This window comes from Cebus imitator, unplaced genomic scaffold (assembly GCF_001604975.1).
Source record: "Cebus imitator isolate Cc_AM_T3 unplaced genomic scaffold, Cebus_imitator-1.0 Scaffold15, whole genome shotgun sequence".
Classification (NCBI taxonomy): Eukaryota; Metazoa; Chordata; class Mammalia; order Primates; family Cebidae; genus Cebus; species Cebus imitator.
In genome coordinates, this window is record NW_016107330.1 from 6847399 (window position 1) to 6861030 (window position 13632).

Below are 13632 nucleotides of genomic sequence, written 5' to 3' on the forward strand. Positions count from 1 at the left end.
CGAGGCCTGCACAGTATGCCTTCTCCGCAAAACCCCGGCAAGTAGGTTAGTGAATTCAGGTCACTAAGAAGCTGAGCCCGCGGAAAGCCGCCCAAACACTCCCTTCTCCATGGGACTCCCCACGCCCCCCGCCGGGACGCGTTGCTGAAGCCGCTGCCTGAGCTGCAACCGCGTGGCCTGCGCCGCGTCCCCTTCTCCGCAGCCTCCGAGGCCCGTGCGTCCAAACCGAAACCCCTTATTCTCCAGAGCTCCTGTGACCCCGGGTGGGGGCCAGGGCTCGCCTCGATCGCAGCCCGTGCGCCCTTCGCACTCCGGCGCGCCGGGACTGGGAGGCACCAGGTCGGTTTCCAAAGTTGCGTGCGTTAAGGCGCGCTGGGCTCTGGGGGCCACTAGGGCCCGCGGGCCCCGGGGCCCGGGGTCCAGCCGCCGCGCGCACTCACCTTCCTTGCCCTGCGCTGCCGCGACCGCGGCCAGCGCGCAGCCCCACAGCAGGGCGAAGCAGGCGCGGGCTGCCCGGAGCTCCATGCCGCGCTCCTCGCTCTCGGTCCGATCCCCTGCGCCCAGCTCCCGCACGCCCGCACACCGGCCTAGGTGTCCGCTCCCGCCGGCCGGCCCGCGCGCAACTTCTGCCCCTCCTGCCCCGAGTCCTTAATGGAAGTTGGGTGAGAACCGGCTCCAGTTCATTCATGCCCCGCGTGACGTCACCGAGGCCACGCCCTCAGGAATGTCTTTAAAGGGGCCGGGCTGGCACCGAAGGGGAGGGAGGGGAAGTCCGGAGGGGTTTGGGGGAGGACCTTGGGGCCCTCTGGACTCGCAGGCTTTCCGCAGGCCCTCCAGAGTTTGAGCATCACAAAGCGCCAGCGCCCCTAGGGGTTAGTCCTCGGGGATCTCTGAGCCTGGTATCCTCGGAGCAGACCTGGAAAGGTTTTGCGCTGAGCCATGCCCATCCTGCCCTTTACCTCTGCGACTGAGCTCAACGCGACTGAGCTCAACGCTGGCCTGAAGGCCTGGGCTGAAATGGATTGGGGGTCCAATAAGCAGTTATCTCCTAAGCAGCAGGCCTGGGAGAGTGGCCTGGAAATAGACCCGGATCCCCCATTCCTAAAACCCTTGAAGAGTGTACCAAGCTGCTGACGGTCAAGAAGAGTATCTCTGTTCAGAAGCCTCTAAGCCTACTGTGATCTAAGAGTAGGTTCATTTCCTCTGGGAGTGGATCAGACATGCAGTATCGTATTTATTAATAATTCTCATCTGGGAGGCAAGGGTCGTCATCTCCATGTTACAGAAGAGGAAACTGAGGCTCCAAGAGTGTAAAGAACATGCCCAAAGGGTGCACAGCTCACGGGTAGTAGAAGCAGGATTTGAATCACGGTGGTCGCTGCTTGTTTTGGGGGACGGGGCAAGGGGCTTTTGTGCAGAGCACCCCTGGCCCCCAACCCTGCCACGGCAGGATTGGTTGGTAGGTTTTGACAATTTGGAGGACACCTGCCTACCACCTGCCCCTTCGTAAGACCTCTTCACAAAGTTTCCTCAGACATGAGCTCATCTGCCTTCCTGACGGAAGCGGCTGATGCGAAGGAAACAAACGGGAAATGTTTCTGGCCCGCCTGCCCGGCCACCCACGGCTGCCTGTTGCCCAATCACTATTTGACCAGTCCAGGAGGAGCAACTGTGGCAGGTCTGATTTCCTGGGAGGCCCCAGACTCCCTCTGCCTACCTCTTCCTTTCTGACCCCATCCTCCCTTCGACGCCCAGGACCTGCTTCCCAGGTACCTGAGTCCTCTCTGCCAGATGTGAACATCTTGGCCTCTCGCCTTGGTGCCTGCTCTTGGGAAGCGGGTCCAGACACTTCTCCTGCAGGGAGAGAGGAAGGGTTAATTACAGGTGTTGGGGTTAATTAAAGCCTTTGACCAAGAGGATGGGAGGAGAGCCTTGGTCTTCTGAAAGCCTATGAGTGTGCACATGCCTGTGAGAATGAGTGCATGTGTGTGAGGGTGTGAGATTGTGTTTGAATGTGCATGCATGTGTGTAGACATGAGAGTGTTGATGTATGTACGACTGTGTGTGTGTGTATGGACATAGGTGTTGGTGTATGTGACTGGGTGAGGTGGCTCACACCTGTAATCCCAGCACTTTGGGAGGCCGAGGCAGGCAGATAATTTGAGGTCAGGAGTACAGACATGCCTGGCCAACACGGTAAAACCTCATCTCTACTAAAAATACAAAAAAATTCGCTGGGCGTGGTGGCGCGTACCTGTAATCTCATCTACTAAGGAGGCTAAGGCAGGAGAATCACTTGAACCAGGAGGCAGAGATTGCAGTGAGCTGAGATTGTCCCACTGCACTCCAGCCTGGGTCAGCAAGACTCTGTCTCAAAAAAAAAAAAAAAAAAAAAAAAGAAAAAAAAAAAAAAAAAAAAAAAAAAAAAAAAAAAAAGTGGCCAGGCGTGGTGGCTCACGCCTGTAATCCAAGCACTTTGGAGGCCAAGGCAGGCAGATCACCTGAGGTCAGGAGTTCAAGACCAGCCTGACCAACATGGTAAAACCCCGTCTTAAAAAAAAAAAAAAAAGTGTTGGTGTATGTGTATATGATCGTGCATGTGGGTGTGAGAGGATTTGTTTATGAGTGTGTGTGAGTGTGTGAGCGTGCCATACTTCGCAGTGGTTGCAGTCAGCCCATGAGTTTCTGAATAAATTATTTCACTTCTCTGAGCCTCAGTTTGCTCACTGGGAAGATGGAAAGCCTATTTTGGAGAGTTACCATAAAGATCAAATAAAGTCATGCACGTAAACCACAGAAAGCACGCATGAAATCTCAGCTGTTACTGGGTTACACATGGTTCAGCAGCAGGAAGCCACATCTGTGGAGAGCAGGGCATGTGTTGTGCCCAGGGCTCTGTGGACAGGCACGTGGGGTGTGTGGATGAGTGTGGGCATGTGTGTAGTACATGGTAAGGGTAAGTGTTTTGCATGTTGTGTTGGAGCCTCTAGGCTAGGAACGCTGGTGTGTATAAGACTCCGTGTGAGTTGTGTGGAAGCCACTGTTTGTACATGAATGTTACATGCCACTTGCAGGCTCCATATGTCAGATGTGTCACTAAAGGTCACGCTGCAGGAGGACAGGGATGTTTGTAGAAAACAGATAGTGCCAGCCATGCGCGGTGGCTGACGCCCATAATCCCAGCACTTTGGAAGGCTGAGGTGGGTGGATCACAAGGTCAAGAGATTGAGACCATCCTGGCCAAAGTGGTGAAACCCCGTCTCTACTAAAAATACAAAAATTAACTGGGCGTGGTGGCATGTGCCTGTAGTCCCAGCTAATCGGGAGGCTGAGGCAGGAGAATCTCTTGAACCTGGGAGGAGGAGGTTGCAGTGAGCTGAGATTGTGCCACTGCACTACAGCCTGGGCGACACAGCAAGACTCCATCTCAAAAAGAAAGAAAGAAAGAAATCAGACAGTGTCTGATACACACTAGATATTCAGTGAGCCTCCGCTGAATGAATGAAGTAATGAATGAATGACAGTGTTGCAAGTTCTGTGTTTCGTGAATGTCTCTGTATGTGTTGGTTGGTCCTTCCGGTGGCAAGTGTGGGTTTCCATGTGTGGACCCAAGCGCATGCACCTGGCAGGGGTGCAGGCAGGCCCTAACGGCTGTGGGGCCTGTGCCCAGCAGTATGTGCATAAGTTGGGGGCAGGGAGTACACAGCAGGGTGTCGCCCATCTGCAGCATGTGATGTGAGCAGGGGCCTGTGGGAAGGAGTGGTATGTCAGGTGGGGGGCAAGAGGGTGTGGGATGGGGGCAGTTCCCTAGTCTTTAGTTACTCATCTGGTGATACACCCTTCCCTCTTTCCTGTCCGACTCAGAGTCCTTCCCGTTCTGGGTGACTGGGTGCTAAGAGGAAAGTTCTTCAGTGAGTCTTACAAAGCGGCACCAAAACATGGTATTTATAGTGACATAATCAGCCTTAATGGAGGTGGAATTACCCCATAAAGGCCCCAAGAAGCCCTCAGGGCCGCAGCACCACTGCAGCAGAGAAGGCTCCAGTACAGGCAGGTGGAGCCCAAGTGAGTGTGTGTTTGTGTGTCACTGCCTCACCTGCCAATCCCTGCCTCCAGCCCACCAGCCTGCTCAGGGGCCCGCCTTTGTTAGCACTTAGCTGGGGCTGGGGGCTGGGGGCAAGGAGACCACAAAGGTGAATGCTGAAGCCATGGCTTCACTTACCCCACCTTTGATCTGTGCCTGCCTTTGGCCAAGAACATCAGAAAAATCATGCGGCCTGGACAACACAGTGAGACCCCATCTCTACAAAAGAAAAAAAGTAGCTGGGCATGGTGGTGAGCACCTGTGGCCTCAGCTACTGAGGCGGCTGAAGCAGGAGGATCACTTGAGCCTGGGAGGTCAAGGCTGCAATGAGCTGTGATTGCACCATTGCACTCCAGCCTAGGCAATCAAGTGAGACCCTGTCTCAAAAAAAATTTAAAAAAAAGAAAAGAAGGCCGGGGAAGGTGGCTCACGCCTGTAATCCCAGCACTTTGGGAGGCCAAGGGGGGCAGATCACCTGAGCTCAGGAGTTCCAGACCAGCCTGGCCAACACAGTGAAAACCCCATCTCTACTAAAAAAAAAATACCAAAAAAAAAAAGTTAGCTGGGCATGATGGCGGGTGCCTGTAATCCCAGCTACTCTGGAGGCTGAGGCAGGAGAATTGCTTGAACCCGGGAGGCGGAGGTTGCAGTGAGCCAAGATCACACCACCACACTCCAGCCTGGGTGAAAGGAGACTCCGTCTCAAAAAGAAAAGAAAAGAAAAAAATAATAATTGTAGCCAATACTTAGAAAGCATTACTATGTGCCAGGTCCAGTTCTAAGCACTTCATCTATACTGATCCACTTAATTCTCATGACACCCCCCATGAGGTGAGCACTGCTCCTGTCCACATTTAGCAGAAGAGCAAATTTGGAAGTAAAATTGGAGCTGGGGTTCCAGCCCAGACAGTCTATATCCAGCACACACTCTCAGGGGTACCTGTCTCCGCCACTGCCTCTGAATTCCACTGAACCCCGAGAGCAGTCCGCCACCCTGAAATGTGCTGACTCTCTACAGCTGGGATCTTCAAGACCAGTCTAATTACTACCTCTTGGGTGAAGCCCCCAGGGGTCAGGCCCACCCTAGAACCCCAAGGGCCTTAACGCTGCATGACCACCAGGACCCTGGTCTCAGCCAACTGAACTCTTTCTTGTTTTTCAAAGTCTCCGAACTGTCTTCTCAACTGGACTGTAAACCCCTTAGAGGTGGGGAATGAATCCAACACCAGCTAGAACAGTTCCCTGTACACAGGAGTCACTCAGCAGATGCTCACATTTGATGGTGACATTCTAAATTAGTTCCCTCCATTCATTTTCTTTTCTTTTTTTTTAAGACGGAGTCTTGTTCTGTCTCTCAGGCTGGAGTTCAGTAGTGCAACCTTGGCTCACCGCAACCTCCACCTCCCAGGTTCAAGCAATTCTCCTGCCTCAGCATCCCTAGTAGCTGGGATTACAGGCGAGTGCCACCACACCCAGTTAATTTTTGTATTTTTTAGTAGAGACAGGGTTTCACCATGTTGGCTAGACTGGTCTTGAACTCCTAACCTCAAGCGATTCGCCCTCCTTGGCCTCCCAAAGTGCTAGGATTACAGGTGTGAGCCACTGCGCCTGGCCCCATCCATTCATTTCAATCTACATTTCTTGAAGGACTTTTTTTTTTTTCTGAGATGGAATTTTGCTCTTGTTGCCCCAGCTGGAGTGGTACGATCTCGGCTCACTGCAACCTCTGCCTCCCAGGTTCAAGTGATTTTCCTGCCTCAGCCTCCCAAGTAGCTGAGATTACAGGCATGCCCCACCATGTCCAGCTAATTTTGTATTTTCAGTAGAGACCAGGCTTCTCCATACTGGCCAGGCTGAACTCGAACCCAGACTCAAGTGATAGCCCGCCTCGGCCTCCCAAAGTGAGCCACCAAAGGTACCCATTTCCCTCCATTCATTTCAATCCACATTTTTTGACGGCCTGCTATATGGCAGGCCACTTCACCTCTGTGAATTCATTTAATCTTCTCTAGCCCTGGAAGGAAAAACTAATGTTGCCTCCATTTTCGAAACAACAAAGTGAGGCTCACAGAGAAGAAATGACTATAGTTACACAGCTGGGTAGCGGCAGAGGTGGAACTAAAAGGTTAAGTGTGTCTCCCCTAGAGCCGAGTCGACCTGCTCTTTTTTGAACACATCCTGGGCTTTCATGCCTTTGTCCCAGCTGTGCCCTCTCCCCGGATGCCCCTTCCATCTGGGCAGCTCCTACCAGACCTGCCTTGGTGTACCTAACAGGAGAACAGAGTGCAAAAAGGGTAGGGGAGTGCCTGGTCTATAGTGTGCGTCCAGCACAGATTCAGTGAATGAATGAGCAGTGGGTCCAGCTGACCTGGATTCTGCCACGTAACCCACCGTGTGGCCTTGGGGGACCCATGTGGGTGCGATCATCCTGGTTTCCACACTCCGGGGCTGCTGCTGGGACTCTGTGAGATCATCATGTATCACATGCCCTTCGCTCAGTGCTGGGCACACAGTGAATGTGCATTGAATCTTAGCTATTGCTGGCTTTACAATCAAAAGTCACTTCTGAAGAGCCGACTGGGCTCCCCCAGGCCAAATATTCCTCCCAGGACAAATCCCAGCTCTCAGGGCATGCTCTAACTCCCTCCTCTTTAGGCAAGGGGGTCCCTGAAGGACAGAGGCCCGGCTTTATTTCATCTTGCCATCCCTATGGTGCCAGGCATACAGTGGTGCCCAGTAAATGTGTGTTGCACACACATGCGGTAACTAGGGCCCTATCTTTTTTAAAAGAACACACTCCCCAGTTGCAGCCACAAAGAGAGACAGTTCAGCTTTTCGGGTGAGGTTTTGGGGTGAACTCGTCTGAATAAAGGTTTTGCTGAACACTGCCCCATCTCCAACAAGGAGGCAATTTGAGGTGGGGGTGGGGAGACTTAAATGAGGGCTCCAGGGTTTTAAAGGGGGTAGCGCGAGAGGAAGCCCCCCAATAATTGCGGGGCTTCCCCCACCCCCAGAGCTGGATTAGAGGCTGCGCCGCTTCCTCTGGGGCTCCCTTGCGCTTCCTGGGCGCCTTTGAAGTGGGTTCTTGGTAAATCCTGCCCGCGGGGCCTGGATGCGGGCGGAGCCTCCGGGCGGGGCGGGGCCTCAGCCTGGGCCCGCTTTGGGGCTTCCACCCACCTCCCGCCTGCATTCACAGCCCCCTTCCTACATCACCTGGCTCCCTGCGGGCGCCCCTCATTCTGCTCAGCTTTCCCTTCCCCATCCGGCACATCCTCCTCTCTCCCTACTCAGCTTCGACCCCCCAATGCCTTTCCCGGACCACCGGGACCACAGGCTTTTCTCTGGCCTCTGAGTGCCAGTCTTCAACCAGGTGTGTTTTTAAAAATCAAAGAAAAAGCATCTCATCCTATGGGATGTGTGTGAAAAAATAAAAATAAAATAAAGGCCGGGCGCGGTGGCTCATGCCTGCAATCCCAGAACTTTGGGAGGCCAAGGTGGGTGGATCACCTGAGGTCAGGAGTTGGAGACCATCCTGGCCAACATGGCGAAATCCCGTCTCTACTAAAAATACAAAAATTAGCCAGGCATGGTGGCATGTGCCTGTAATCCCAGCTACTAAGGGGGCTGAGGCAGGAGGATCGCTTGAATCTGGGAGGTGGAGGTTGCAGTGAGCTGAGATGGTGCCACTGCACTCCAGCCTGGACAACAGAGTGAGACTCCATCTCAAAAAAATTAATTAATTAATTAATTAAATTAAAATAACAGTGCTGGCTGGGCATGGTGGCTCACGCCTGTAATCTCAGCAGTTTGGGAGGCTGAGGCAGGCGGATCACCTGAGGTCAGGAGTTCGAGACCAGCCTGACCAACATGGAGAAGCCCCGTCTCTACTAAAAATACAAAATTAGCCGGGCAAGGTGACAGGTGCCTGTAATCCCAGCTACTCGGGAGGCTGAGGCAGGAGAATAGCTTTAACCCGGGAGGCGCATGTTGCAGTGAGGTGAGATCGCACCATTGCACTCCAGTGAGCTGAGATCGCACCATTGCACTCCAGTGAGCTGAGATTGAGCCATTGCACTTCAGCCTGGGCAACGAGTGAAACTCCATCTCAAAAAATAATAAAAATTCTATAAATAGGCCAGGCCCACCTCAGTGCTCTCACATGTTCTGACATACTGTCCCCTCTGCCTGGATCACTTTGTGCCTGTGCCCCCTAAATTTTCAGGGCTGGCTCCCTCGCCTCCTTCATATCCCTGATTGAAGTTCAGCTCAGCTCTTCCACATTTCCTGACCACCCTGTTTAAAATAGCAGCTTCCCACCCCACTCCAGCCCTGGGCTCCCTGTCCCCCTTCCTTGCTGTATTTTTCTTCATAGCAATTACCACCACCAGCTGCCACACTCCAGATTACCGTTCATTTGTCTATTGTCTGTCTCCCCCTGCACCCACCACCCCTGATCCGTGTGTGAGCCCCAGGAGGATGGCCGGGGTTGCTGCCGCTCTGTGAGTCATGAACCGCCCCCACCCCCAGTCTGGCCTACAAATTTGTTAAATGAATGAGCAAATAAATGTGGCGGCTTCCCAACTGACGGTGATGAGAGCTTACACTGTGTGATCTAGGCTAGTCAGCGCTGTCTTTCCCTCCCTTTCCTCATCAGCGAATTGAGAGATGACAGCAGCTCGGCCTCTTAGAGCAGTATGATGATGGCACAAGTTACCATATGCCAAGCGCAGAGCATGGCGTCATGCCCAGAGGCCCAGGATAAAATCCAGAGACAATGACAAATGGGGGATTCCCACTCCTGCAGAAGGCAGGGCGACCTGTGCCCAAGGGCCCCCAGGGAGTGGCCTTACCTAAGTCCCAAGGTCCTCCTCTGTGGCCCTGGGATCTTCCAACCCTACAGGAACTTGTCTTATTTCCTACATGATCTTATTTGATACTCCCAACAGCCCTTGTGAGCAGCACATTCCTTATTTCACAGACAAGGAAACTGAGGCTGACACAGGTGAAGTGACCTGCTCAGTCTTGCACAGGAAGTGGCAAGGTTAGGATCTGAAATCCAGGCCGTCAGGCTCTAAAGGTCCTGATGCTACTCAGCTAACCACATGGTCTCTGGACATCGCTGCCATCTCTTCTCTACCCTCCTCTCCTCCTTGCACTGTGTTCTGTCTGACAACCGGTGTCCCCTGGGCACATGTGCAGAGGAGGATCAAGCTGCTGATGGTCAGAGGGCAAATTTCTGGCTTCCCACGGCCACTGACTGGGAGACTCGGATGAGGCGCTTCACTGCTCTCAGCTTCTTCTCGGTCAAGTGGGGATGAATATAGCACAATTCCCACCTTGTAGGGGAGACACGGGAGCCTGAAAAACCTGGTGATGTGCCTGGCACATGGCAAGTACTCCGTAAATGTCAGCTGGGATTATTTTTATCATTGACACCATATTTGGGGGCCCCAGGCTGGCAGAGAAGCTGCCAGGTGCCACCCGCTTCCTGAGTCCTGACAGTTTGGCTGCAGGCCTGGGCGGAGGCTCAGAAGGAGGAAGGAGGAAGGAGGAAGGGAGGAAGGGGTCAGGGAAGCCCCTCTGTTTACTTTCTGTCTCCCAGAACCTCCGAATCTGACTCTAGCCCCCTCCCTTCCCTGCAGGCACTAACACACAAGGCCCCCATTCACCAGAAATCTGCCCCAGACCCCCTGGCTGCTAGGCTTCCAGGATAAACCCACCAGGACCCCCTCAGCCCCTGAGGGAAGGGGAGAGACCTTACACTCCTCCAGGTCTCTATTCCCATGCCCATCACCAGGCCTGGGCCCTCACAAGCCTACACACACACCAGGAAGTGCCAGGAACACAGCCACACCAGACGCCTACACACACACGCACACAGTCCTGTCCATGCACACTCACACACGCACACAGCCTTGTCCGTGCACACTCACACACGCACACAGCCCTGTCTGTGCACACTCACACACACACACAGTCCTGTCCATGCACACTCACACACACACACAGCCCTGTCCATGCACACTCACACACACACAGCACTGTCCATGCACACACACAGCCCTGTCCCTGCACACTCACACACACACAGCTCTGTCTGTGCACACTCACACACACAGCCCTGTCCATGCACACTCACACACACACACACATAGCCCTGTCCATGCACACTCACATGTGCTTTCCTAATGGCCAGGTCTCAGGGGCTCTGTAGGGACCACCTTGGGACAGGACATGGTCTCCCCTCCCCTCATTCCCCTTCCTGCCCTGTTTCCCTCTGTCTGTCCATCCATCTTCATCGGCCAGTCCTAGCGGGGCCCTGCTGACTCCCTCCCAGTCCCCCCTCCATCCTTCTGCCCATTCGTCAATCCACACGTGGGTCCATCTGTCTGTCGTCTGCCTGTAGCTAGCCCAGCAGTGAGCAGTCTGTCCCCACCCAGTCCTGCCTGTCCTCAGCAGGGTCTCTCATCACTTGTCCAGACCCCACCCGTCTATCCCCCCACCCGTTCAGCTGTGTCCTTCATCTGTCAGTCTGTCCATCCATCCATCCATCTTTCCCTCCCACCATGGCCCAGCCCCTCTGCATCCCATCCATCACTTCCCAGACAGCCCTGCCCAGCCAGGTAGTCACCTCCTAGCAGCTCCATCTGTCTGTCTGTCTGCCAGCCCATCCATCATGCCACAGGCCACTTGTCCATTCTTGCCACCGTTCACATGTTCCCTAGTTGGGCCGCTGTGGCATTCCCCTGCCAACACCGAGTAAGTGGAGGTGTGTGTTCATGTCAGTAGATGCCTCTGTGGCTGCCAGCATGCCTTGTGCTGAGCAGAGGGCCAGGGACCTGGACAAGGAGCTGGGGACGGGTCGGGGACAAGGGAGACTGGGAACCCCCTGATGTGGGGCACAGCAGTTTCCCTGTGTATTCTCCCTGTGGTCTGTAGCACTGTAGGCATCAATGCCCTGCTCAGAAATAAATACAAAACTGAAAAACTCTCCAATCCCCACTCTTTTTTTTTTTTTTTTTTTTAGACGGAGTCTCACTCTGCCTTCCAGGCTGGAGTGCAGTGGCACCATCTCAGCTCATTACAAATTTCACCTCCTGAGTTCAAGAGATTCTCTTGTCTCAGCCTTTCAAGTTGCTGGTATTACACGCCTGTGCCACCACGGCCCGCTAATCTTTGTTTTTTGGTTTTGTTTTGTTTTGTGTTGTTTCCCCAAGATGGAGTCTCACTCTGTCACCCAGGCTGGAGTGCAGTGGCCAGATCTCGGCTCACTGCAACCTCCACCTCCCGGGTTCAAGCGATTCTCCTGCCTCGGCCTCCCAAGTAACTGGGATTACAGGCACCTGCCACCACGCCTGGTTAATTTTTGTATTTTTAGTAGAGTCGGGGTTTCGCCATGTTGGCCAGACTGGTTTCGAACTCCTGACCTCAGGTGATCCTACTGCCTTGGCCTCCCAAAGTGCTGGGATTATAGGCGTGAGCCACCGTGCCCGGCTTCCATTCTTAATTCCTGATTCCTTAAGAGGGGCCTGACCAATGCTGGGCACCGTTGGGGACCCAGGCACCCCAGCCCTGGAAGTCCCTTGCCTGGGGCCATCCAGTCTCCTCCCTCAAAGGACCCTCAATCCCCACCACAGCTCCCTCTCCTCTTCCTGCTGCTGAGAGACAAGAGGCCGGCAGAAAGAGACATGGAGAGACTAGACACAGGGGCAGATGGAGAATGCTGGGCGCCCAGGAAAGCCCAGGAAGGAGCCTGGGCCACGTGGAGGAGAGGGAGGTGGGAGGAGGCAGGAGGGAGCGCAAGGCTGGCCAGGACAATGGAGCGGGACCGGCGGAGACGCGGGGAGGGACGCGGGCAGGGGGTGCGGTGGGGGGCAGGGGGTGGAACTCCGGGTCCAGCAGGGCGGGCGGGGGGTGTGCCGGGGGTGGGGGCGGGGGGCGGGGGACGGGGCGCCCCACCTGCCCTGGAAGCGGGTCCGGGAGAATCCAGGGTGGGAAGCGCTGTGTAGAGGCGAGCGCAAAAGGAGAGAGGGAGCGGAGCGGGGCGGCCCCGGTCCCAACCTCACCCCCATCCCCCAAGTCTCGCACCCCGGTCCGCCCCAGCTTCCGGCTCCGCAGGTGCCGCCTTTGAGGGTCGCCGCGTGCAGTTTACCGCAGAGCCAGAGCCCCTACCCCGCGGCGAGGAACCGCCTCTGCGTCTAGTAAAAGGGGTCCGGGCCTGGGGGCCGGCGGCCTCCGTCGCCATGGAAACGGGAGTGGAAGCGGCAGTCCGGGGAGCCCCACGCGCTCTGCATACCATTGCAGGTTCCTCCCGCGGAGCCCCGCCAGCCTCTTCGCCCCTCCTCCCCAAACTCATCACCCTTGCCTTTATTTGTTTTAAATTTATTTTAAAACGTATTTATTCATTTTTTCGAAACAGGATCTCGCTCTGTCACCCAGGCTGGAGTGCAATGGTGCGATCATGACTCACTGCAGCCTTCCACCTCCCCGGCTCAAGCGATCCTCCCACCTCAATTTCCCTGTAGCTGGGACCACAGGCTGCACCAACACGCCCGGCTAATTTTTGTATTTTTTAAATAGAGACAGGGTCTCACCATGTTGCCCAGGTTGGTGTTAAACTCCTGGACTCAAGCAATCTGCCCACCTCCGCCTCCCAAAGTGCTGGGATTGCAGGCCTGAGCCACTACACCTGACCATCCCTGCCTTTAAAAGTCACTACCGGCTGTTTGCCGTGGCCTACACCTGTAATCCCAGCACTTTGGGAGGCTGAGGCAGGTGGATCACAAGGTCAGGAGTTCGAGACCAGCCTGACCAACATGGTGAAACGCTGTCACAACTGAAAATACAAAAATTAGCCAGGCGTGGTGGCACACACCTGTAATCCCAGCTACTCAGGAGGCTGAGGCAGGAGAATCGCTTGAACCTGGGAGGCGGAGGTTGCAGTGAGCCAAGATTTTGCCATTTCACTCCAGCCTGGGCAGCAGAGTGAAACTCCATCTCAAAAAAAAAAGTCACCTCCTCCAGGAAGCCTTCAGCCGCCACCACCATGCCCAGTGGCGCCAGTGGCACCTCATAACACTAATAATTCATCATCGTCGTCGTCGTAGCTAGGCCTGGCCGAGCTTTGTCTCTGTGCTTCCCTCTCTTGTCAGTACCAACCCTGTGTGGAAAGGCCACTTTTGTTGATATTTACCAATGAGAAAACTAAAGCTGGGAGGGCGTCTGCTCGATGTCTCACACCTGGAAAATTCCCTCCTCCTCCTGGTCTCATGTTCCCATCTGTAAAAACAGAAGCTCACACCAGGCGCTTGCCGACTGATCAGGCAAGGGTGGGAATGAGGCAGCAGGTTTGTCTGAGCCGGGGGCTGAATGTGGCATTCTGACTTCGAAGGCCTGTAGTCAGGGTATGCACGCTGTAGTTCGCCTCAGGCCTGCTGCGTCACACCCCCACTCTCTGTCCCCCAGTGCACCCCCACCCTTGGGACCCTAAGTGAATCTCTCCGGACCAAGCTCCTGGTGACTCAAGAGACATCTCTTTTTTTTTTTTT

The 13632-nt window shown here is 54.7% G+C and overlaps 1 protein-coding gene across 2 annotated transcripts in view; it reads right to left on the minus strand.

Moving 5' to 3' along the window:
• EPHA2 (EPH receptor A2) overlaps positions 1-9392 on the minus strand; it is a 40312-nt gene extending 30920 nt beyond the window's left edge. Inside the window, exon 1 of one of the 2 annotated variants that reach the window (XM_017505251.2) lies at positions 441-692. In XM_017505251.2, coding sequence (XP_017360740.1) covers positions 441-525 — 85 coding nt within the window. In that variant the 5' untranslated portion in view covers positions 526-692. Of the gene's footprint in view, positions 1-440; positions 693-8934 lie in introns of those variants that run through there. The other variant, XM_037730090.1, reaches the window with a different exon arrangement.
• Between the last annotated feature and the right edge of the window lie 4240 nt (positions 9393-13632).